Here is a 26711-nt window from a genome sequence, read left to right on the forward strand (position 1 = left end):
ATAACTTGCATTAGCATAAATACTTGGAGTTTTTCTCGAGGGCTAAAAAAGCTACGTATGATTCACCTTTATATCTCCATTGTACACCATACACAGAAAGTACCGACTAAATACATGTTGAATAGATGCGTCCAAAGTACGTTTTTACATCCATTTTGATCCTCACCACAATACTTTCAGGGATCACATGAGGACACTGAGGTGTAAGAATATCAGGGGCTTATTTTTTTATGTTTCTATTTTGGCCACAGGTATCATAGAAGTATAGCTAAATACATAAATGCATGGTGTTAGAAGTCAATCCTGGGACCAAATCATGGCTCTGCTACTCTATTTGTTTGCTTGGGCTGCCATAACAAAATGGCCACCGACTAGGCAGCTTAAACAAGAGAAATGTATTTTTTCAGTTCTAGAGGCTAGAAGTCCAAGATCAAGGCATTGGCAGGGTTGGTTTGTGGTGAGAGCCCTCTTCTCAGGTTGCAGATGGCCACTTTTGTGTTGTGGCCTCACATGGCCTTTCCTATGTGCACATGCATATCTACAATCTTAATCTCCTCTTTGTATAAGGACAACAGTCATATTGGCCCACCTATGTGACCTAAATTATGTCTTTAAAGATCTTATCTCCAAATATAGTCACATTCTGAAGCACTGGAGATTAGGACTTTCAACAATATAAACTGGGGAGTGGAGGGGGGGGGGAGACCAAAGTCTGCCTATGACAGAGACTTTATAACAGGGCAATCGTAACTCTGTGAATGGGTTTCCTCCTACTTTCTACTGAATTTGTGTCTTTTCTTGTTGATTCCTTTCTATAACCTGGATCTTAATCCTTGCTGTCTCTATATTTTCCTTACATCATTATGATGATTCTTTTTACCCTACAGGTTTTAATTTTAATATACTCAGCTTAATCAATATTTTTATATAACTTTTGTGTTTAAGAAAGAATTTCCTTTTTCAAGTACATTTCATAGTTTCTTCTAATGTGATCGGATTATGTGATCTAATGTGATCTTCTAATGTGATTTTGTATTCACATCTTTAATTCATTTGTCTGATATTTGGCAAATGATTTAAAGTAGAACAATAACATTCTTTTTCCCCCCAAATGAACAACAGTCCTCAAAACACTTGTTGAACTGAATCATTTTCCCTGTAATGTTGTCATCTATACACACATCCTTACCTTCTCACCTGCAATCTTTCTTCATTATCCTCTACTCAGTGTTCCATCCTCACCAAAGCACTGAGACCACTCAAGCCAAGGACACAAATGACTTCCATGTGCCAAAGGCAGTGGTTACTTGCCTATCCTCATCCTACTGGACATTTTGGTATGTGTCACACAGTTCACTATTCTCTTTTGAAGCACTTTCCTTCCTTGGCTTCCATGACACTGTACTCTCTTGGTTTTTATTCCATGTCACTGACCACTCCTTTTTAGTTACCATTAGTGGCTCTACTTCTTTACCTTCATTTTAAACTCTAGACTCCTCCAGGACTCACTGTAGAGCCCCTTCTACTTCTCTATTCACACCCCCTCCTTAGATTATTCTCATCTAATTCCATGTCTTTTGCATAACATTGATATGCTGTAGATTTCCTAACCTACATGAGAATCCCTGACCTCTTTCCAGAGGTCTAGACTCCATTCATTCTCTTCCCGCTGGACATTTCCACACTAATGTCTAATAAGGATCTGAAACTCAACATATCTAAATCAAAACAGTTGACTCCCCCTCTCCCAAAGCCTGTTTTGCCACCAGGCTCTCTCATCAACCGCATTTATCAAACCAAAGGTGTAAGATGTACTCTTTTAAATTTCTAAATTCTACTTACCACCCAGTCCTTTTAACTCTACCTCAAAGACAGATGTTTTTGTCTCTGTATCCCAGGATTGTCCTTCCGTGTTCAAACTACCATTATCTCTCTGGTAGACTTCTACAGTACCTCTTCCACCAGGCTGCCTCAAAATCTATCCTCCACAGTTACACTTTTCTAATCTTTATCAGAGCACATCACTCCCCGGTCTGAAATCCTTTAGAGGCCTCACTCTGCACCTAGAAACTATACTTAAACTCGTTACTCAGGCCTATAAAGCCAAACTTGGTTTGATTCCTACCTTCTCCAAACTTGTCTTGTACCACTGTTCCCCTCATGTACTTTTATATTCTGCTCCTTGAATGCTGCAAAGCTGTTCTCTCATGACGGGATATGTGCTAGTTCCACCTTAACTCTACCAGCATACTCTTCTTCAGTCCTTGGCATGGCTCAAGCCAAAACTCATGACCATCTCAGATTAAATATTACCTCCAGAGAGAGGCCTTTCCTAACTGTCTAATGAAATTCCCAGTTTTGTCTGTGTGGGTGCCCTATTTTAATTCTTTACAGAACACTACGATATATTCTTTATTTTTTCATTGGTCTTCTATTTATAACCTCCCACTAGAACAGAAGTTCTGTAAGAGCAGCAATGTATCCTCATCCTGTAAAAATGTACCTAGTACATAATAAGTGCTCAATAAATAAATTTGGGTTTTGTTTTGAAACTTTACTCAATTTCATTCATCTATTTGTCTATTTTTACACAAATACCATCCTGTCTTTATTTTGTTTTATTTTATTTTACTTTATTTTATTTATTTTATTTTTGAGAGAGAGAGAGGAGGAGAGGGGCAGAGAGAGAGAGAGAGAGAGAGAGAGAGAGAGAATCTCAAACAGGCTCCATGCTGTCAGCATGGAGCTCCATCTCACAAACAGTGAGATCATGACCTGAGCCAAAATCAAGAGTTGGACACTTAACTCAGTCACCCAGGTGCCCTGACCACCCTGTCTTTATTTTTATTACTATACTTTACTTTACTAAAGTACTATACTTTACTTTATTATATTACTTTACTTTTATTACTATAGTTTCAGCATCTATTTTAATACCTAGTAGAATAAGAACTACCACATCACATACATTTTTTTCAAAACTGTTTTTTCCACAGTTGTGAAATACCTATTTTACATATATTTCAGACTCAGTTTATCATGTTTCATTACTTTTCATTGATATTGCTTTGAATTTATAGATTAGTTTGAGGAAAACTGACATCTATATAACACTGAAGATTTACATTAAAAAATATAATGTATTTCTTTTTTTATTTAAACGTTGTTTCTCTGCCCTTTAGTTTTACAGTTTCCTTTTTATCACTTTTAAAGTTATTCATTAGCAATTTATTGATTTTTTTAAAAAAATTCTCAGGAATGTGTGTTTTTCTTACACTTGTTAATTTCCAGTCAAGAGGATAGCTACTTTATCTAGATCTTATTGAGGACTTTCATTTGATGTAATAATTTTTGGTTGATTTTCTCGATTTTTTACATGAGATGGTAAAATTATTTTCACACGATACTTCTTCAACTTTTTTAGATACGATACTGCATTGGCTGAGACCTCCAGAAAAATGCTCAATGGCAACATTAATGCGGGCATCCCTGTTTTGTTCCATGCCTTCATGGAACCACCATTAACTAAGCCTGATCTATGTTTCTGGCAAAAATCTTTTATCACATTAAACAGGTCCCCTTTATGCATGGGTGGTTCAGTCAGTTAAGTATACAACTTCAGCTCAGGTTATGATCTCGCAGTCAGGTCCATGGGTTCGAGCCCCACATTGGGCTCTGTGCTGACAGCTCAGAGCCTGCTTCGGACTCTGTGTCTCCCTCTCTCTCTGCTCCTCCCCAACTCGTGCTCTGTCTCTCTCAAAAAATAAATAAACGTGGGGCAACTGGGTGGCTCAGTTGGTTGAGCGTCCGACTGTGGCTCAGGTCATGAACTCATGGTTTGTGGGTTTGAGCCCTGCATCAGGCTCTGTACTGATGGCTCAGAGCCTGGAGCCTGCTTCGGATTCTATGTCTCACTCTCTCTCTGCCCCTCTCCCATTCATGCTCTGTCTCTCAAAAATAAATAAACATTTTTTTTAATTTCAATAAATAAATAAATAAATAAATAAATATTAAAGTTTTTTTAAAAAATCTGTTTTACAACAAAAAAGAACTGAACATTGATACGAGGTTTTTGGGGGCAGTCCAGCAAAGTTTTACTAACAACAATTCCTAACTGTTGAGCTTCCTTTATGACGCAGATAGAGCACTTCATCTTTTTCATAGTTTATTCCTAACCATCACAGTATTTCTACAAGATGGAATATTTTTTCACCATTTTAAGAATGAGGAAATCTTGACTCAGAGATTTATGCAATTTATCATAGGTCACAAAAATCTAATAAGTAATTACTCAAGGATTTATGTCCCACTATATCTTGCTTCAAAGCCCACACTCTTCCCACTGTGTTCCATTTTTAATTCAGTGAGACATTAGACCAAGTCTTTCAACATGCCCCAGAGGAAAAAATAACAAATGTGTTGAGTTTATGGGCTAATTAATAACCATAGCTGAAGAATGTCTACCTTGATGTCAACTCTGAAGAAGATTTCAAAGGAAAAAGTCACAAGAGAACCAACATAGAGAACTAGCTGTTTGTCACTAATAGCTATATCTTGTCAAATTAATGGCTCCCATCAAAGCAAAATGGGAAAAGGCATAGATAAGCAAGTTAAACAGGTCAGTTCATACAATGGATTATAGAACAGAGATTCAAAAACATCTAAAGAGTTGAAATGTTGGGCCAAAACGAGCAAGAAAAGTTTCACATGGTTAGAAGTAACATTGACCCTTAGGCCAAACAAATCAAACACACACAAATAGGATGAGAATAACCATAGTCCTTGTGAAAAAGGTCTAGTGGTTTAAACCAAAAGCTAACCGTGTGTTATGTGGGTGCCAGGCACATTGGTACAATTCCAGTATACATGGATAGCACTGTCATTGGCCATAGCAAGAGGTTAATAGTACTACTCTCCATATCTGGAAATACAGATTTCGTTCTAGAAATTGTATTTAATTTGGCCATAGCCTACTAAAGATGCAAGTCACTATCTCATATTCATTTCATCAAGTCCAGGATGGAGAAAATATCAGAGGCAATGAAGAACCCCAAGACCTTCAGTGACTGGTTAGGCAATTTTGGGGGAGCAGGAAGTCCACGCACCAGTGCACTTCTTGTGCCTCCAATAAAAAAAAAATCATCATCACATTTTTTCGTGTCATCTAAGAATTCCTGTCCGTACTTACCGCTACTCCTGTCTTATAAAGGAGGTAATGCACAGTCTGTGTAACGTCAGCAGCATGCATTAAATTGTGGTAAGGATTTTTATGCTTGCTGTATCCTACTTCCAGGGCCTCCACAAATGAGACAAGAGCAGAAATGGGGATCTGAAAGAGAGCAGGAAGGTGGATTAGCTAGTGATTTGGTAGCCTGAAGTGAGGCAGCAGAAATCTAAGGCACTCCAGCTGCCTCTTTCTGGAGGCATAACATACCACGTGAAGAAACGTGAACTTTTCAAAATTAGTAAAAATCACTGAACAAATTATCAGCTGATTTGAAAAATCTCCCGGGAAGTCCCTGGTTTAAGAACAGTCTGCCCTGCAAATTGCTTTTTGTGCTCAGTTTCTAGCTCCAGGGGGAACGAAACAGGATTATCTCAAAGACATTTAGGGCAGAAAGGTAGGTGTTCATTTATATCTCAAGCAAAGGGTCAAGTCTTTTATTTCTTGAGAAATAAATGAATACAAGCTGTGTAGCATATATCATTTATTTGGGGGGGGAAACATAAAGTACATAGAGATCTCAAGTTGTAAAATCATTGCAAAATAAACTTAGGCTGCCACCTCCTGAAAACTGTGCCCTTTAGAAGGAGTGATTGTATGCCCTGGACACATGGAAAAAACACAACAAAATATGTTCTATTACTTGGCAATTTATTATTGTTGCATTGCAATTTGGATTAACATTTCCAATTAGCCTAATTCTTTTTCTGTCTCAAATATGTATAATATACATACGTGCTTTTTGTGTTTGTGGCAGAAAATAAAGACTAGTGCAAAATACTTCTACCAAAAAAAGGGGCCCCTGAAAACATTCACTGTATTTCTGTTCTGGATAAATTCCTTGGTTTAGAGTAAATTATCAAATATAACACTGGGGAAAAAAGAGAGAGTGTGTATTCCAGTATTCCAGGAGACTAACCATCACGTTAGAAAGGAAAAAAAAAAAAAGGAAAATGCTTTACTATTACGCTTTGTGAGCATCCATTACATGTTCTTCCTTGGGCACATCCTTCAATATTTACCATTTGTGGGTTTTTAAAAATGTAAACGTTGCCTCTCATATGCCAGAGACTAAGTCATTATCATTTTTAAGATGAAGATTCAATAAACCTAGGTTCTTTGGACTGTTCATGAGAGATCCATGAGTCACTGAAGTGTTAGGTTACAAGATGTGCATATGTGCACAAGAACTGAGTATCCACCAGGTTTTCAAGCAGATTTTTGATACAAAAGTAATTGAGGACCACTGCATTTATGGCTATGTAAGAAATACACCTCCACCTGTGTTAGGAAAGTGATAAAGAACTGCGCTGTCTAGAGAAATCAAGGCATTATATTAAAAAAACAAAAAACAAAAAACAAAAACCCTGCGATTTCCAGAGGTTCATCCATATGATGAGAGAAGTGCAAGGAACATGGTACAATAAAGGTCACTGGACAAATGCACAGATTTCCTGAGGAACCTGGCCCCACCTCTAGAGTCTGTGGTATTAGAAAGCAGAGGGGTTTGAACACTGAAAACAATTCATGCTCTTTACTTAAAGTTGAAGAATTAATTTGAAGCATGAATGGCTGGGAAATACCGATGATCTGTCACAGATGATAAGTGAGAGCATTTGTCTGAATCTGAGCCAAGTGGTGGGGAAAGAAGTTTGCAGAGACAGCAGATGCACACTCTGTCTCCATTACTGTCTCCATGCCAGGAGTGCTTGACAATACATGAAATCAGGCTGAAATGAGACCCGCAGGCCGAGTTGTAGGGGAGTTCTGCTAGTCCACACTTCCGGTTGTACTTCTAGGAAGACTATGATCAAACTGTGTGGCTCCAGCCTCTTGCCTGCCGTGAGCCCCACTGGACAAGGGCTTAAGGAAAAGTTCCCACTGCAGAATTCAGGGAAGCGGCTGTCTGGATGATGCTTCCCAAGTCACCCACAGCAGTTTTTAGTCCATATTAAAAGGATCCTCTTGGTCTTAGCCCAAAAGTCATGCAAGGGTGGACAATGCATGCATATTTTAAAAGTAGGCAGTGGGGCTCCCGAGTGGCCCCTCAGTTGGTTGGGCGTCCGACTTCAGCTCAGGTCATGATCTCACAGCCTGTGAGTTTGAGCCCCACGTCAGGCTCTGTGCTGACACCTCAGAGCCTAGAGCCTGCTTCAGAGTCTGTGTCTCCCTCTCTCTCTGCCCTTCCCCTGCTCAAGCTCTGTCTCTCTCTCTCTCAAGAATAAATAAACATTAAAATAAATTAAAATAAATTAAATAAATAAATAAAAGTAGGCACTGACCTTGAAACGGCTGATCAGATCATAGCGTGTGAGTAATTCATAGAAAATGAATTTCAGTGCATGATCCCCGCTGGCCTCATTGAGGGAAAAGACATCAAAGGACCACTTGTCCACATCCTGTATGGCAGGGCAGGGAGAAAGAATGCCTTAGTCCATAGCCACTTGCACAGCTACCAGTCTCCCCACTTGGGAGTTACCCCATAACCCTCACCCAGGATTTTCACAGCCCAAAACTCTAACACCCTTTCTGCCCTCAAACTTTTTCCAATTTGGCACACATAAGTAGCATGTACTGATAAAATAATTTTAAGTAGTCTTACTATTTGTAACAACAGCTCTAATTTATGGAGTGCCTACCACATGCTAGGCATTGTGATGTGTGATAAATACATGATTTGTCCTGAAAACAACCCTAAGTGGTAGGCAGTATTGGTCACATCTTACAGATGAGAAAACTGAGAAGTGCATTTCCCTCAGACGCACCACAAATGAAGTGTTATAGACACAAGTGGGGGCGAGGACACAAACACAGTCAACAGATGCTTCAGCTCAAGCTCTTTCCATTAAGCCTGTCCACTGCACCGCTGAACTTCCCATTTTTATTCACTTCACAACAACCTAGGGTGCTTCCCTCCTCCAAACTTCTCCCCAGTCCCTTACTATTACCTATGGACTTCCTTAGTCCACAGTTGAAAACATTAACCCACTTAAAATCTTCAGAAAAATGCCTGATACAGAATACAAGTAATATGTCACTTCAGTTCAAACCGCTGAGCTAAAGCCGTGGAGAAAGATTTCATTTCACAAAACAGAAAAATGCTACCACTTTTGGAGTCACTGATCTGAGAACCTAGCCCTCAAATCTGTAAGTCACTTTACTAAAAAAAGTAAAACTAAGACCTAAGCTGAAGGCGCTCCTCGCACACCATTCTTGAAGTTCAAAGGCTTATGTGTCTATAAAGATATAGACTCCAAGATATATGTAAACTTGTCTGATGTGTCTTTGACTTATAGTCAGCCACTTGTGGATGTAGTAAACAAAAGTGTGTTTAAGCAATAGTTAAAGCAACAGTTATTTGGTTTCTTGTGTCAAGAGTTTCACTTTCAGGGGTGCCTGGGTGGCTCAGTTAGTTAAGCTTCCAACCTTGGCTCAGGTCATGATCTCGTGGTGGTACAGATCTCTGGTGGTACAGAGCCTGCTTGGGATTCTCCTTCCCTTTTTCTCTCTGCCCCTTCCCCACTTGTGCATTCTCTCTTTCTCTCTCTCTCTCTCTCTCTCTCTCTCTCATAAATAAATAAATAAATAAACTTAAAAGGGGGGGGGTTAACTTTCAGTAAAGACAGTGTCCTGCCATAAGCATGCCAATAAGGACCCATGTGAGACCATGCTGAGTCAAGGTAAAGTGTCAGATGCTTCCCTGGAAGAGACTCTGGTGGTCTGGAACTGTTAGCCTAAGTGGCTCTCACCTCAGCCCTCAGTGCATTCCAACATCAGCCAGCTATTCCAATCCTGTCCCGTCTCAAACATCCCAACCACCAAAGATCATCCTAAGGCCACTAGAGTCTCTCTCTTGGATGCCAGGGCACAGGAAAACTAAATCATATATAGGGAAAACAAAACTTTTCCAAAAGGGTTTCAGTGGATTGTTTCAACTGACACTTACTGGTAACCTCACCTCAGCCTTCTATAATTTCTCCTCCATTATAACAACTAAAGAAATAGCTCTAAGTATTGAGCATATTTTCTGTGCCAGGCTCAGTGAGAGAAGTGTTAATGTACATTTGCTAGCCCTCACAACTCTAGAAATAGGTGTTACTTTCCCCACTTTTGCAGATGGCAACCTCTGAAAGACGAGAGGAATTGGCTAATGCCATTTGGTGGCAGATCCAGGTAACAGTCCCAATGATATCACTGCCAACAGATGGCATTGTAAACTCAGTGAATATATGCTGTGACTGAGGTCTCATGCCCCAAATGCCCAACAGGGCCCAGGCCATAGACAGTGGGGCCATTTAAGATAACCCAAGACCTAAAGCTTCACCTTAGCTACCATAATTGCCATTGTCATGCCATCCATCGTCTGACCATTAGTCCTAAGGAAAAGTCCACAGACAACTCAGTAGGTGGGAAAACATTTTGTGATTTTTTAATCCTATTCTCTCAAATGAATAGAAAAGAGAAAGGCTGTCACTGAAAATTGAGAAATCATCACAGTAAGAAGTCATTATTTATTCTGAATATTAGGAGTTAGAGAAACAGGAGGAAGAGTGTGAATAGTGAGATGGATGTTCTCTCCTGCCACTCATTTTTATTTATTTTTTTAAATAAAGAATATGTTTATTATTTTTTTAATATGAAATTTATTGTCAAGTTGGTTTCCATACAACACCCAGTGCGCCTCCCAACAGGTGACCTCCTCAACGCCCATCACCCACTTTCCCCTCCCTCACACTCCTCATCAACCCTCAGTTTATTCTCAGTTTTTAAGAGTCTCTTATGGCTTGCCTCCCTCCCCCTCCTTTTTTTCCCCCTTCCCCTCCCCCATGGTCTTCTAAGTTTCTCAGGATCCACATAAGAGTGAAAACATATGGTATCTGTCTTTCTCTGTATGACTTATTTCACTTAGCATAACACTCTCCAGTTCCATCCACATTGCTACAAAAGGCCATATTTCATTCTTTCTCATTGCCTAGTAGTATTCCATTGTGTATATAAACCACAACTTCTTTATCCATTTGTCAGTTGATGGAGATTTAGGTTCTTTCCATAATTTGGCTATTGTTGAAAGTACTGCTATAAACATTGGGGTACAAGTGCCCCTATGCATCAGCACTCCTGTATCCCTTGGGTAAATTCCTAGCAGTGCTATTGCTGGGTCATAGGGTAGATCTATTTTTAATTTTTTGAGGAACCTCCACACTGTTTTCCAGAGTCTGCCACTCATTTTTAAAAGGGCCGTAGTTGTGATTCTCCAAATTTAATGTTCTTCAGAACCACCCAAGGTGCTCAGGAAAAAATGCTGATTCTTGGGTGAGGGATTTGCAGAATCCTGCCACAGGACGTGGAGTCTCCATTTTTAACAAGCACCTACTTTAACTGTCTTAAGCCATTCTTCCTGTCTTACCAAACTTGGCCCAAGGCCCATTCCTGAAGAAAAATTTCATGAACTTCCTATCAGTCTAACATAGCCTGAAACTCCTCATTTCCTCCCACTTTAAACCTGGAGTCTGCCCAGGGTGTCTCTTTCTAAGTTACACAACAGCTGCCTTCTAAACAATAACAACACTTCTATAATTTCAGTAACCCCACCTCAAAAGATTAGAGAGAAAACTCCCCAAATGAGAAGCTAGCATATATTGGATAGAAAAAATTAAAAGAACAAAAATTTCAAATTTAGAGATTGGTGGTGGTTAATTATTCTCTTATTTAAGTGTGATTTTATGCCATGTTCTTACATTAATCACAAAGGTTAACATGACAGTGGCATGATGGTTATTTTACTGAATTGTATTTTATAAGTCTTTCAGGAAATTTTCTATAATAGAAGGAAACAATAGTGGTTCCATATAAACTGCTGGCAATGAAGTAGAAATAACCTTTCCTAACAGGCACCACCTAAAACAAAACAAAAAAAAAAAAGGAAAGAAAAAAAAAAAGAATATCTGTGTGATCTTGCCAACTCACCTTCAATCCACTGCAGATTAAAACCAAAGTCTTGTGGGGGTGGGGGGTGGGGTAGAAATATTACATTGTAAAAAGATCTTGAACTTCCCCAGTAAACAGCAGACAGGATCAAGACAAAGGGAAGCTTTAGCCTTATGCACATTATCAGCAATACTTGTGGAGAAGGGTAGTAATTTGGAGAGTTAGTACTTATTCTTGGGCTGTATCATCTAGGTTCCTTTCCCCTCAGAAAGACAACATGTGCTCATCTGAGAATTACTTTTCCCTAAGCTAAAAAATAACAATTCATGGATATCCCAGGTTGCTCCACATTTTCTTCAGTTATTTTGCATAGAAAAGATGCTCCAATTTAGAAGAAATATTTTCATAAATTTCTTAGCACAGGTATAACCACCTGTGTTGATGTTCACAATAAAAGAAGAAATTATAAGATAAAGGCTTCTTTTAATGTCCCTAAGCTTTCATTGAATGTTTCAGGTTCAGTTAAGAAAATCAATGCAGCTTCATAATGGGTGTTATGAAACATCAGATCTCGTGAAGCGATTTCACTGATTAAATGAGAAATGTCGCTACGAATTTCACCAATGTATTGGGCACTGGTGGGGGGATTGAAAAGGAGTGACAGGAAACGTGTCTTCTTGCTGTAACCTTCTTGAGTATCTTTCCTGTTCTTAGGATGAGCTAAGAGACAGACAATGGAGAACTGAGAATCTGAATATAGGGTCTCACAAATTCAATTAGTGAATGTTCTTGCAGCAAGAGAAAGAGACTATGAAATATATAATCAAAATGGCCCCAAAAGGCTCACTCTTGACATTGAATTAAGCACTCCCATCCCTGATTCCATAAATAGGTAATTTAAGTTATCTTCCAAAAATATCTTCAGGTAATACATGTTTCAGGTTTCAGAGAAAGACAACAATACATTTAACAATAGTAATGATGCTAGGATGTCCCTGAGCAAATGGATGATTCCATGTACAGACATCATGCAATCTCAAGGAGCCAAGTGATCTGGCCCTTAGCACAGCCCCACCTTCAAATCCAGAAGCCAGACCCGCTTTAGTACAGCCAGGATAACCTCAAACCAGTGGACCTGAACGGATGCATATCTAGAGGAATACATCCGCTTTGAGGCTTTTAGAGATATTCTATACAATTCCAAGAGCTTGCCTGACAAAATAATTCTCCAGGACTTAGCACACTTAGACTCAAATGTCTATGTAACTTCTCATGGAACTTTTGGGCTCAGTGGGAGTCTTGGGTAAACAGTAGGATACATGGGTTCTGGGGGCATACATTCATGCAGTAAAATGTTACTGAGAGCTTACAATGTGATTGGAACTCTGGTATCAAACTTTAGCTCTGGCTGTAATTAACTGTATCTTTTTAAAAATCTCACTAAGTCTCAGTTTTTTCATCTACAAAATGGGCTTAGAGTAGATAATCAGACAATGATACCACTTTGATCAGCAAAGATCCTTCTGATGGTGATGTAGAAAAATATGAAACCCACACTGTGTGATTTAAAAAATTATCAGGGCGCCTGGGTGGCTCAGTTGGTTAAATATCTGACTCTTGATTTCAGTTCAGGTCATGATTTCACGGTCATGATCTCGCCACCATGAGATTGAGCCCCGTGTCAGGCTCTTGCTGAGCATGGAGCCTACTTGGGATTCTCTCTCTCTTCTCTCCCCTTCTCTCTCTGGCCCTACCCTACTCATTCTCTCTCTCCCCCTGTCTCTCTCTCTCTCTCAAAATAAATAAATAAGCATTTATAAATAAACAAACAAACAACAGAAAGAAAGAAAAAAATTAGCAAGACAAAGGCAAAAAGATTGTGATACTGTAAGAACAGATAAGTGAAAAATAAGAAGTCAAGAATGACTGGGAAACCTGCACATGAAAGCCTCTCATTTTCTAACAACAAATGTAACTATACTTTTTATAGGATACCGTGTACACTGTAAGATCTTTTCATTGGTATTACCTTTAATGCTTCAATAACAGCTGGTGGGTAGCTCAGTCCAACCATGTTTGACGTCCGTCTGTACATTCTGGCAAAGTCAGAGGGGAGAAATGCAATGTCATATCTTACAAACAGGAATTAGCAGGACACACACTTATACTAAGTGCTGACAAATAATGAGAAGTCATGTCGTTGGGTGAACCAAGAAACGTAATGGTGTTTTACAACCTTTTTCATAGTCATTCAAGTCGCCTAAGAAAGAGTTAAATTCAAGAGAAATTAAAGCAATCCCAAATATGTGAACCATTGGAAAGAAACAAAAAAAAAATTAATCTCTGTGCCCCAAATTGGAAAGTCAATTATTAAAATGGGTCACTTCTTCTGCCAGAAGTGAATTATAGTACAGCATAGACAGTATGCAAAGTAGCACTTTAACCTGAATGAGGAACTCCTATGGGCAACCCATTTGGAAGAGCTTGTTCTTTAGAACTGTCAGAAACAAAAAGAAAAATGTCCCAGGTGAACTCTGAACTGAATGTGGCATTTCTAAAACCTGTAACTGTGTAATGAGGGTCATAGGAAGAATAAATTGATTTGTGCAGTAAGGATTATAGGAAGAAGAAATCAATTACTGCAATCTATTTCTGGGGAAGGGGGCAATTTAACTTAAAGAGCAAAATGGCCAACAAAATTGGAAAGTGTCATGGGGAACTCAAAGCCTTTCAACAAACTGGTCCCTGTGGGTCAACAACCTCAAGGCATCTTTGCCCTGTTCCAAATGCAGGCACTATCCACATATGTCAAAGGATGATGGATTAGATGATGGCCTTTTTAAAAACTCAAACCAGATCTTTTCTAGTTAACAGAAAGCATTCTGAGCAAAGGCAAACGCTTGTCCTAATGATGCTACAGAGATTAAATAGATATGTTTTGGCAATCCCTCATTCAAGACTATCTGTTTCCACCAGAATTTTCTGGTTTATAAAGACACCAAAATTAAATCAAAGAAAAGCTTTCAGTTGTTGGAAACTGGTGTTCCTTTTGCTGCTTTGGTCATTGAACGACAGCTATCTTTACCTCTCCACAAATATCCCGGCCTGCACTGCATGGACAATGCTCTTGAACCGTGGTTTCTCCTCGCTCCTTCTGAGCATCATCCCCATCTGCCTCGTGAAGGTGGAGGCCAGCCAGTCTCGGACCTCAGAAGGCACTGCATCTGACTGAATGTCACTGAGTTCATCCTCTGTATCCAGGAGTCGCCTGAACGGAGGAAATACAACCAGGACACTGAGATTAAATCTGAAGTTAGAGCTCTCTGTTCAAAACAGCTGCTCCTTCTTTCTACCCCACCTGCATACATAGGTACAACGAAACCAGATAAAAATGGCCACAAAAAATACAGCATGTTTTTAGTAAGGCTTGTAAAACCTCACCATTTATGTTTCAGGATGGTTCTGTCTACCAGACTGGACAAAGAAACACAGAACTCAGAGGAAGTCAAATATACTCCATCTCAGGCTGTAGGTCTCAGACCCACTGCACTAAGGAGCACCCAGTATCTGTATTCCTAGGTTTGTGGAATTTGAATGGGATATAAATCCTCCACTTAAACATGCAATCACAGGGAGGTTTATTTTAGAGATGGACCATGTGGCATTATTTTGGGTTTAAAAAAAGAATATTTAAAGACTTTGCTATAGACAATAATACTGTATCACAAACTCCGAAGTTGCTAAGAGACTAGATCTTAATTGTTCCCACCACAAAAAAATAATGATGATTATGTGACCTGATAGAGGTGTTAGCTAACACTATGGCGGTAATATTATAATATATAACATATAATAAATCAACCCACTGTACAACTGAAAGTTACCCAATGTTATACATCAATTATAAATAAATTTTTAATAAAAATAAGTTTAAAATAAAATGAGTATTTTTTTAAAAATTTAATTTAAAAGAGAAAAAGAACTACTTTGTAAAATATTATCCAAATCACATCAACCCAGTCCTCTGAAATAATAAACATCTGAAATGATGTCAACTGATATGCTTTCTAGTTTGATAGCACATTATAGAAATTTAAATTCTAAATTCAAGAAAAATTTCCAAAATAATTCAGTTCTTTATTTGAGCTCAGTTACGTAAGTCAGATGTGCTTACCTGACTTTTCAAACTTGTTCATAGGTCAGACCACCAGAAGAGAACATAAATAGTAATGAGTTATAATAAAATTATATTTTATATTTATATTAATAAGCCCTGCTAAAAATAAGCAGTATAAACAGGTGTTCATAAAAAGGGTTTTTTAAAAAAGGTTCTTTTTCCCCCCCTTTAGACACATCAATTGGGGGGCAGGGGAGAAAATGAAACATTTGGGGAAAAACTAAAATATCAAATTTCCTTAAATTAGGAACTAAGGATGTCACCAAACACTAAGCCACATACATAATTCTTAGATCAGGGGGAAATCCTTTCAGATTGGAATCTGGCACAGGAAAGTAAGACTGACAGAGGAGCCTGTCTGAATTAGGAAAAAGAAGATAACATTTTCATATTTACCATGTCAACGTTTTTCAAAAGAAAAGCCGTTTTGCTATTTTCAAATGCATTTGGTGACTGGAAGTGCTTTCATACTTTTGGGTAATTCAAGTGGGATGAGTCTATTAAGAAAATCAGTAACATGTAAGATTGAAGGAGGAATTCTCGGTGCTTAAGGGGATAAATGCTTCACTACCACTTCAGGAGTTTCCGCTTAGAGACAGATGTGAATTAAAACACGAACATAATTTTTAGGCTGAGGCTGACAATGTGCAATAATTACAGTGGAACTCTACACTTGATAAGAAATCTTACCATATTTTTAAAAATCATTTCTTCTCCTCTTACATTATCTCACTTCATTGTCATAAAGGCCATGTGAGAGAAGTTCAAGTAGCTTCTTTTCTAGATGAGGAGGTACAGAGGATGTGTGAGGGTGAAAATCTACCTGATTCCTTTGTGGAAACTAAAGTGCCATGACCAGTCATTTGACTGCTACCCCATACAGGCCATGGGGGACATTTCAGAAAACCACATGACAGAAAACTTCCCATCAGTGCACTAACTTCTGTCATTTCTAGCTTACCTGGTTTCATCAATGTACACGGATTCAAGTACTGTGGCTGCATATTCCAAATTCTTCTTAAGATCTACCACTGAAGCCTCTCCTCTTTCTAATTGTTTGACCAAAGACCGTAGCCTAGGGGGAAAAAAAGACATGACTAAACTAGAATAGAGGAAACAAAGAACAATCTTACAATTATAGTGACACATTTTACAGCCGTTGAATATTTTTATTTATCCCAATATACCTGAAAGGAAAACACAAATCTAGTGATGGAGTTGACCAGTATTTCTCAAAAGAGCAAGTTATAAAACAAACACATACGTTTTTGCCAATGTGAAGCAAAAACAAAAAATGTTCTCATCCACCAGGCACTGACCACCCCCGAGACTTCTAGCTATCTTTTATCTAAGAGTTCCCTAAATTACCAATGATTTTGCTGCTTCTCTGATTTCAATTTTTTTGGTTCTAATTGGACGTATTAAAGCATGAGCAGCACCAATATTCACCAAATGCCACTGGAGATTCCACTGTGTTGAAGACTATGTTATGTTTGTTCAGCAGTGACCAGCTTCATGAGCCTGCATGGGTAACCTCATGGCCAACAGGTGTTCCAGGATAGGTAAGGAGAGTCAGACCACCAAAATACCCATAGAGGGCTACATAAGGAATACATGAAGAGAAACTATTTTCCTGGACAGGAGGAATTCCTTGCAGATTAATACCCCAGCTCTAAGCGGGGGGTGGGGGGTGGGGGTGGAGGGGTGGGGGGGGGAAGAGGCTGGATGATAAACCAAGGTAATGAAGACAAGACCTTCCCCACTGCTGGTCAAGTATTCCAGACAATGTAAAAGAAATGATAAAATATGCTCTCTTATTTATATCAACATTATCCCCACAGAGAAGGAGTTAGCATATATGAGAGCAATAAAATGACAGCAGAAGATCAAAGTCCAGTAACTGAGAACTCTGTAAATACCAGAGATATGGAGGTTGAACAAACTCCTTGGGCTGTTTGACACTAGGTAAAGCAAAGAGCAGAAACTTTGAGGACAACCTTGGGTCTGAGCCCCATATCCCAACATATTAGCTATGCTATACCAGGCCAGTTATTTAACTTCTCTGAGTGTCAGCTAAAAAAAAAAAAAAAAAAAAAAAGGGAGATTCAACCACCAAATGTTCTAAGTTGATATAAAGATTGAATCAAATTGATATTAATATGTTCACATCAATCATGTGGATTTTTTCTAGCTTTAATATAACTAACACATCACATTGTATAAATTTAAGGTGTGCAACACAGTGATTTGACACATGCATATACTGCAAAAATGATTACCAGAATAGGATTAGTTAACACATTCATCATCTCAAATATTTACAACCTGTTTGTGTGTGTGTGTGTGTGTGTGTGTGTGTGTGTGCGCGCGCGCGCGCCAAAGACATTTAAGATTTACTCTGTTGGCAACTTTCAAGTATACAATACTTGAAACTAATACTTGCTAACTATAATCACGGTGCTATAATCACCAAAACACATTAGATCCCCAAAACTTATTCATCTTATAACTAAAAGTCTCTATTCTTTGACCAACATCTCATTTCCTCTTTGTTTTTCTGAAGGCAATTGTTACTATTATTGCTGCTGTTATTCAGTGACCTTGATCATCAGAGGCAGCCAGACAGGAAACATTCTAGCAATATACCTAAGAGTATTATGAAGTCTCCATTTCCCAAGGCTATGCCCACGTTCCTGACTTCAAAATATCCTCAGATTTGCCATCATAAGACATAATAGGTCACTTCTTGGCCAGGTGTAGACTACTCCCCTCCAGATCTACATGAAAATGATCACCTGTAAATACTGAGGAAAAGTTCTGGATTAACCTTAAACAGTAGTTCAGCCACACAAAAGAAAATTCCCAGGAATTTCAGTGATGTAAAATACAGAAGAAATTAGATTGAGGATGGTCACTACTGGACTTGTGAATCTCCAGCACGTAATGGGAAAATAGGCAAAGGAAACCAGCAGAGGCCTCTGTGGGCTTAGAGGTAAGGATCAACCCTATGGCTCCCATTAGCAGCACTAGGAAGTGTTCTGGATTTCAGGGGCAGCAGGACAGGGAGTTGGCATGGAGGGCTTACCAGTCACTCACACACAGTGGACAGCCAGCCTGCCAAAGAATGGGGAGATTGTTGTAGCTGTGAGCCCTGAGAGCTATTCCAAATAAGGAATGGAAGTTCTTTAGCAAAACACATTCCTGGCTAAGTCTGCCTCTAATTTTGACTCTCACCTCCAGGGGCCCAACTACCCCCAAGATGTCTGGAATCTCAACCAACAAAGTCAAATGAGGGTAAATTTAAAAAAAAATTTTTTTTAATTTTCTCCCTTCATTTGGGGTTTAAAGATTCCACCAGGAATTGACATGAATCTCTAATAGGACCCATGTCAAATCTCAAAACCTAAGAGGAATGAACCAAAAGTAAAAAAAAAAAAAAAAAAAAAAAAAAAAAAGGCTAGACAAAACGTAAGACTAATAGAAGTAAGGACCAGATGATTCTGTCTACCTGCAATAGGGCTTCCATAAGAAATAAACAAACAGAAGCAGCTTTAGTCAAACAAGTTTTCCTAGACTGAAGAAAGCCTTTTGTAAGAGGATGAAAAGGGATCAGATAAAACCAGGAAAAAATAAATAAAAACATCCAACATTTGCTGTTGTAATTTTTCATTTCAAGGAATAGAGAAAAGAACTTGAAAACGTTTGAGAAAATAAAATATATGACTTACAAAGTAAATAGAAATGTAGCTGGCCATAGAATTCTACCATGCCAAATACCAGAGAGCAATTTAAAAGTAATACCATTTTTTAAAGAATAATGTGGTATAATTCAAGAGATCTATGTCTATATATATACAGTAGAATTGCCTACAAATATATTCTCAGGTGTGGATAAGTTCAAAAATCCATCATTAATATGATTTTCCAAAAAAAACAAAACAAAACAAAAAAACAATAAACTTGAAGGCATACTCTAGGACAGTGATCTTTCAAGGGTGGGAGTACATTCATGGTTCTCCCATTAAATGGATTGTGAATTCATGACCTAGATTTAACTAAGCCAGTCTTTACAAAATACACAAGTAATTTCAAAGATTTTAACAAATGGCAGATGAAACACAATCCTAATTATATAAGGCCAAGGAAATATAAAAATGACTGACAGGTCTTCTCCCAAGACAAGCTCCTGTTCCTAGTAGAAGGGCTTCCTATGTCACTTTTATGAACCAAAAAGCAATTATAATCGTCAAAAACAACTGAAATTATTAAGAACATTATATGGAATACTGCTTTAAATCCACTATTCTTAAAGATCCCTACTCCCAGGAAAGCACAATATCGGGGCAATACAAGTCTAGAAGAGTTGGGTATCATCTTGTGATCTCACACCAGGACCACAGGCCAGAACAGGAGTGGGGCTCCCAGGGAAAGCATCACCTGGAATCCCACTCCACAGTTCAGATTAGAGTGCTGAAAATCATCTCCCCTGGAAAGTCCCAGGCTTGGTACCACAAGTAGCCGAAAATCAACGGTGTGGGGCTCCATCCTGATGTAGTCACCAGTCGTGCCAGTCAGACATTGGGCACAGCCACATTTATGTATCTGCTGTGAAGGTCTGAGACGACAAAGTTGTAAACAGAAGCAAACCCATAACTGAGTGACTTCAACAAACCCAGAGAAGAAATAATACAGAATAAAGTACCGTTAGGGTGCGTAAGAAGTACTAAAAATTCTTATCAGTTCCCATTTCCCTGGCTTACAAGATGAGCAAAAGATTCTACCTACACCCTGGTGGACACAAAGGAAACCTAGGACACACTCAGTGTGTTTATGGAGAGCACCTAGTTGACAGTCACCTCTCTTTGTTCAAGAACAACTAAACAGAAATATATATATATATATATATATATATATATATATATATATATATATACATACATACACATTATTGTATATTATATATTATATATATATACTTATGTATATACTTATAATATATACTTATATAATATATAATATTATATATATAATATATATAAAACCTATCAATGAAAAGATTCAGCATTAAAGAAAGAGAATACAGCACTCAAAATGAAGAGCAAGGACTCACTTTCAAAAATAAAATTCACTAATGGCAACAGAAGTAAGTTTTAGGGAACATCTGCTTTGTGTTCAATAAAATTCAAGAAAACATGGATCTGTGAAACAAAGGTGAGAGTGGAAATCATAATGTAATAAAAAGCAAACATATTGAGACAGGAAAAGAAATTTAAAAGAAACAAAACACGACAATAGAAAGACTATATAAACTTTTTTTTTTAGAAAAAAAGAAGTAAATGGTGACCAACTTTTTAGACGCCCAGGTCCTATTTGGACTGGCACCCATCAAACACAAACCATAGCTGTCTCTGTCCACATAGCTGCCAGCTTTATGCTTTATGCAGCCACCACACAAACCCTAGAAAATTCCAAATGTCCTTATTTTCAAATATTGTTGAGCTCTAAGACAGCATTCAGGTGGGTGTTTCTCCACTGGCCCCCTCTACACCCTCTCCTCCTTATCCTTCTTGGAATCTGATGCCCTGTCCTTCCCTACCTACCACATGAAACTGTAGCTTCATGAATGGAAGAGTTTCAAATTAGCTCTTTCACCACTGCCACCAAATCCCTAGATTTGAATCCATCTTAAGAAGAGTTGTCTAAAAATAGCCAAGATCTCTCATACCCACTTATAAAGTATTTTTGTTAACTTTGGAGAAGACTAGCTAAAGGAGGAAGGCTCGGATGCCCTCCTTTGTTTTCCTAGTGAAATTTGTCTGGGTATTCTTCCATGTGGATTCATTTCACCTAAAAGCCAAGGTCCCAAAGGACCAATCCCAGGTAAGCTCTACTCTATATAACTAGCTATTTAATACTATTCATAAGAAATTTTGGTCCAGGCACCTAAAGGAAGGGAGAGAGGGAGAAAGCTGAGGGAGGGAAAAGGGAAATATACAACAATACCAATAATAAAGTTTCTCTTCTGCGTGAATGTTCATAGTTTCCAGCACTACATTTATTTCTGTCACCATGGCTGCCAGATAATGGTTCCAATATAGAAGTGCAACACCATTTTAGGACTAGCTTATGCTTTCAAACTTTGGCAATATGCCTTTCTGTTATGAAGGGTATAATTTTATTGTGGATGAACCACGGCATCTTTACCCGAGTCCTCCACTTCTCTACAGAAGCTGCTTTCCACAGGCTTCCCAGCTACAAGGCATATGATGAAATGCTGTGTTACTTAGCTTCCCGTGCCCTCAAGCCCAGAGCAAGTCCTGGATGCTGAGTTACCTTGAGACCATGCCGTTATGTGAAACGCATATAAGCATCAGAAGAGAGGAACTAAGTGAGGAAAGGCCGAACACCATATTTTTGAATTTGAAAGGCTGTTGGAATGGATAATTTTCTAGAACCAATGGGGTTGATTTTATTAGGAAACAACTTTTTGACTCAACTTCATAACCCAGAAAATTGCCCTACAATGGACTAAGCACTACTCCCCACCCAGGTGACGTCCTAAAAACCCTCCTATACTATGCTTTGAAAGCACATATATTCGTTGAGCTTTAGACACTACTACAATGAAATCAGAAAAGCCTACCAAGCAAAAATAAACTGGAATAAAAAGCCAGGAAATACGGTTTCATATTATCGGTCCTTTCTGCCCCAGGTTATTCCCTTTGAGAATGGATAAGCAGCAACAAAAATGCCACTGGGGCCAAGGATGGCTGTTATCTCAGACAGGCTTTGTTTAATTTGAAAGAATGTAAAAGGGAACTGGATCTTTTAAAACACTTCCCGTGCAGGTTCCAGGGAATCATGAGTCCTAAAAACTCTTTTGAATAAAACACTCAGTGTTTCAGTTCATCACATCCGTGTATTTGTAAGGCAAAAACATCTCTGTGTACTTTTCACACACCTGTTTCCTCCATGTCACTCCCATCCCCTGCCACTTACCTAAATGCCACAGAAAGTAAATTAGAACAATTCTTCCTAAAACAGCCCTAAAATGGGATACTCTAAGTGACCCTCAGATTTATGTTTTAATGTCATCTGCCAATGCCATCTGAGTATTTTTCTGGTGATTTGTTTTTATAATTAATTAGGGTGCCTGCACTTGTAACACTCATTCAGCATTTGCTGGGTGCTTTCTGTATGCAGGCATTGTGACAGGCTCTTACAATCCAAAGGAGAAAATGCAGAACTTTTCCTTAATTAGGGAAGATGGACAGCTAATAGGCACCTGCCATGAAGCATGGCAAGCATGATCCCTGAGGTGACAAAGGTGCTAAGAAAGCAAAAAGGAGGGGAATGTACAAATAACAAGGCACTCACTTGAGGAGGTGACATCAGAGCCACTGGAGGCCAGATAGGCAGCAGCCAGGCAAGCGAGATAAAAAAAACAAAACAAAACAAAAAACTGGCAAACTTTAGACTAAGGGAGCAGCCAGAAGACTGTGATCCATTCAGGAAATTCCCATAGGTAGCTGGAACTTAGGGGTATATGAAGAGATAAAACTTTAGAAGGCAGAAAGAAGCCAGACCCTGGCGGGACTATTGTGCCAAGCTAAAGAAATTTAATTTTCTCCTGGAGATAATGTGGATTCCCCTGGACAGTTTTTAAATGGGGTAGGGAGCGGCATGATAAGATTTTCATTTTATTTTTTAATTTAAGTTTATTTATTATTGAGAGAGAGAGAGAGAGAGAGAGAGCGTGAGCAGGGGAGGTGCGGAAAGAGAGGGAGAGAGAGATTCCAAGCAGGCTCCACACTGTCAGTGTGAAGCCGGATGCAGGGCTCAAACTCATGAACCCGTGAGACCATGACCCTAGCCTAAACCAAGAGTCAGACACTTAACCAACTGAGACACCCAGGCGTCCTAAAGAATAGCGTTTTAAAAGATCTAGCAGCAGAGCAAAGGAGTGCAGTTACTTAGTAAGTGGGAAAATTCTATACATTTTTGTTGTAATTAGCCTTGTCTAATAGCCTGAACAGTGCAGTAGGAATATAATGTCTCCTGTGAGAGCACAGTGATAAATAAGGTGTTGCATGAGTTTGGTGGTAGTATGGATTGTTGTTTTTAATAATTTCTGGGAAAGGACTTGTTTGGAGCACGTGGTATCCTGATACAGCGACCCCTAAAAGCACGAACACCAACAAAAATGATGACTGGCAAGAATAGCCTAGTTACGTAACTTTTACCTTTTGTTAATGCCCTAAATAAAAGAGAATTTTGCTTCTATGGCTCCCAACATGCTTAGGCAGAGGTTCAAATAGATTTAAATAGATTATTGGGCTCGAATTATTCTTTCACTTAAAAAAAAAAACTGGGTGCCTAGGTGCATTTTTGTATTTTTACATACCTCTCTATATATGTCATTGACTAGTAAAAACATAATGTTATACAAGACTTTAAATATCATTATTAACAAAATTGACCTAATTGAACATGTACTGAATAAACACTACAGTCAGTTGCAGAGTATGTTCTCTTCAAATGCACCTATAACATTTATCAAAATTGACTATATGCTGGGTCATAGCAAAAATATCAACAAATTTCAAATAATTGAAATCAGATAATGTTCTCCAATAACAGTGGAACTCAGGTTGAAGTCAATAACAAAAAAAAATGAATAGAAATACTCTAAATGTTTGAAAATTTAGGAATATACTTCTAAATAACCGTGGGTCAAAGATTAAATGAGAAAATCATTCTAATGTCAATAAAAATATGATACATCAAAAATTGTGGCATTCAGGTAAAGCAGTGCTGAGAGGGAAATATATAGTCTTTTATTTTTTAATTTTTTAACATTTATTCATTTTTGAGAGACAGACAGAGAACATGCGTGGGGGAAGGGCAGAGAGAGAGGGACACATAGAATTTGAGGCAGGCTCCAGGCTCTGAGCTGTCAGCACAGAGCCTGATGTGGGGCTTGAACTAATGGACCGAGAGACCATGACCTAAGCCGAAGTCAGATGCCTAACCCACTGGGTCACCCAGGTGCCCCTGGAAATATATAGTCTTAACTAACTAGATCAGAAAGGGAGAACATCTGAAAATAAGTGATCTCATTATCTATCTCAAGACATTAGAAAAAGTAAGTTAACCCATCTCAAGAAAACAGAAAAAGAACAAGTTAATCCAGAAGACGTTAAAGATAGCAAAAAAATAAATAAACACAATAAACAAAACTTAAGTAGAAAACAAACGTTTACTTAGGAAAAATAAAGCCAAAATAATAACAAAAAATAATCACCAAAACCAAAAGCTAGGTAAATCAATAAAGCTTAATAATTGAATTCAATAATTCAAATAATTGAAAAGCTTAATGAAATGGTTAACCCAAACAAGACTGATCAAGACAAAGACAAAAAAAGACAAAAAAAAAGGCACAAGTAACCAAATATCAAGAATAAAAGAGAGAATATTACTACAGATCCCAGAGACATTTTAAAAAATACTAAAAAAATAACATAAATAATTTTCTGCAGATACATTTAAAAATTGAGATAAAATTTTTAAATTTCAGACAACTTAATTTATCAAAAAATTTTATAAGAAAAAAGATAAAATATAAATACTTCTGTATCCACTGAAGAAACTGAATCCATAGTTTAATATTTTACCACAAAGAAAACGACAGTGCTAAATCATTTTATCAATGAATTCATCCAAAGAGAACATAACACAATCTTCCAGAGAAAAGCAAAAGAAGAAACATTTTCCAATTCATTTTGTGAAGCCAGCATACTCTTGCATCCAAAACTAAACAAGACAATTATAATAACAGAATTACAGATCAGTCTCTCATAAACATAGATGCAAAAATCCTAAACAGAATTTTAGCAAACTAAATCCAGAGATAAATAAAATGGAAAGCAAACACCAAGCAAACTTGCAAAATGCAAGGTTGCTTTAATATTTTAAAGCAATGAATAAATGGTATTATTTTAACAGAAATGAAAGAAAAAATCATACACTCTTCATAATAGGTTTAGAAAAAGCATTTGAAAAAACATCTATTCATGATAAATATCTTCACAAAGAAGGAGTCGAAGTGAATTTCCTAAATCTGACACTGGGTCTTTAAAACAAAATACTACAGCAAACATCATCATACATAATACTGAAATATGGTGAGTTTTCCTGTTGAACTAGCTAATATGGGGACATGTATTACCACTACTTCCCTTCAAGCCTATATGGGAAGTTCTCACCAGCTCAAGAAAGAAAGGAGAAGAAATAAAAGGCATAAATACTGGAAAGGAAAAATAAAACTGTACTACAGATGAAATCCTACATAGACAGGATATCTAAAAGAATTTGCAAGTATTATAATTAAAAGGTGAATTTAGCAAGGTCACTGGATAAACAGCAATAAATAATTACAAAAGCATCAAAAAGGAAAGTATCCAGAAATAAACTTTATAAAAGACAAAAAAGAACTCTATAAAAAACTGTAAGATATTATTAAGAGAATTCTAAATGGCCTAAAGAATAATCCATGTACATAAATTTAAAACTCAGTATTTAAGAAATATGAATTCTGTCTAAATTCATCTATAGATTCCATGTAATCCCAAACAAATTGTCCACAGGTCATTTGGTAGAAATTGACAGGCTGGTGCTAAAATTTATTTGGAAATGCAACCAAATATACCAAATATTGTTTTTGAACAAAAAAGAACAAAGCTGAAGAAATTATACTCCTAAATACGAAGACTACTACAAAGCATTTAATTCTGGCCCTGTGTCCCTTAACCACGTCGCTATTTTAGCCTTCTCCTCTCAATATCCAGCTGGCATGTGTAAGGATGTGCACCTGTACTTTTATATTAATTTAAACACAACATAAGTAGGCAAGGGAATCTGCTACAAGCATAACTAAAACAGCTCAATATAAATTGCTTTTAAATGATCCTGGTCTACATGCGACTGTTCTATTCCATCAGCATGGGCCCATTCTTTGGATGCCCACTTGAGGGTATCACTACATACTCTCTAGGTTGCTGTGGATTCTCTGATGCCTCTTGTTTTCATGAAGCTACACCATGAACATACCTGAATATTCAGTCTTCTCTTACTTTCGGTTCTACAGAGTAAATCTCCTTTCAGGATGCATGTTTGTGGGTGAGAGAGTAAGAGGATGTGAGGGCACATGCATGCAAACTCACTATCAACACCAGGCAGAAAGCCCTGTTTAGACCAGGAGAAGCCTTGTATTTTTATGGTATTCCAGGAGGTATTATGACCTAGGGTTAAAGTATCAATTCATTTTGAGTTGATAATATTGACTTTGTTCCTATGGAGTTCTTATGATCATATAATGTATTG

General features: G+C 37.9%; 1 protein-coding gene across 5 annotated transcripts in view; it reads right to left on the reverse strand.

The window, feature by feature from the left end:
• PDE1C (phosphodiesterase 1C) overlaps nucleotides 1-26711 on the reverse strand; it is a 291783-nt gene that overhangs the window by 92164 nt on the left and 172908 nt on the right. For all 5 annotated transcript variants that reach the window (XM_042921512.1, XM_042921530.1, XM_042921520.1 and 2 more), the window contains 5 exons: nucleotides 16291-16404; nucleotides 14238-14420; nucleotides 13182-13248; nucleotides 7507-7623; nucleotides 5189-5329 (listed from right to left, as the gene is read on the reverse strand). In XM_042921512.1, the coding sequence (XP_042777446.1) occupies nucleotides 5189-5329; nucleotides 7507-7623; nucleotides 13182-13248; nucleotides 14238-14420; nucleotides 16291-16404 (622 nt within the window). The remainder of the gene's footprint in view (nucleotides 1-5188; nucleotides 5330-7506; nucleotides 7624-13181; nucleotides 13249-14237; nucleotides 14421-16290; nucleotides 16405-26711) is intronic.

Source organism: Panthera leo, chromosome A2 (assembly GCF_018350215.1).
Source record: "Panthera leo isolate Ple1 chromosome A2, P.leo_Ple1_pat1.1, whole genome shotgun sequence".
Lineage (NCBI taxonomy): Eukaryota > Metazoa > Chordata > Mammalia > Carnivora > Felidae > Panthera > Panthera leo.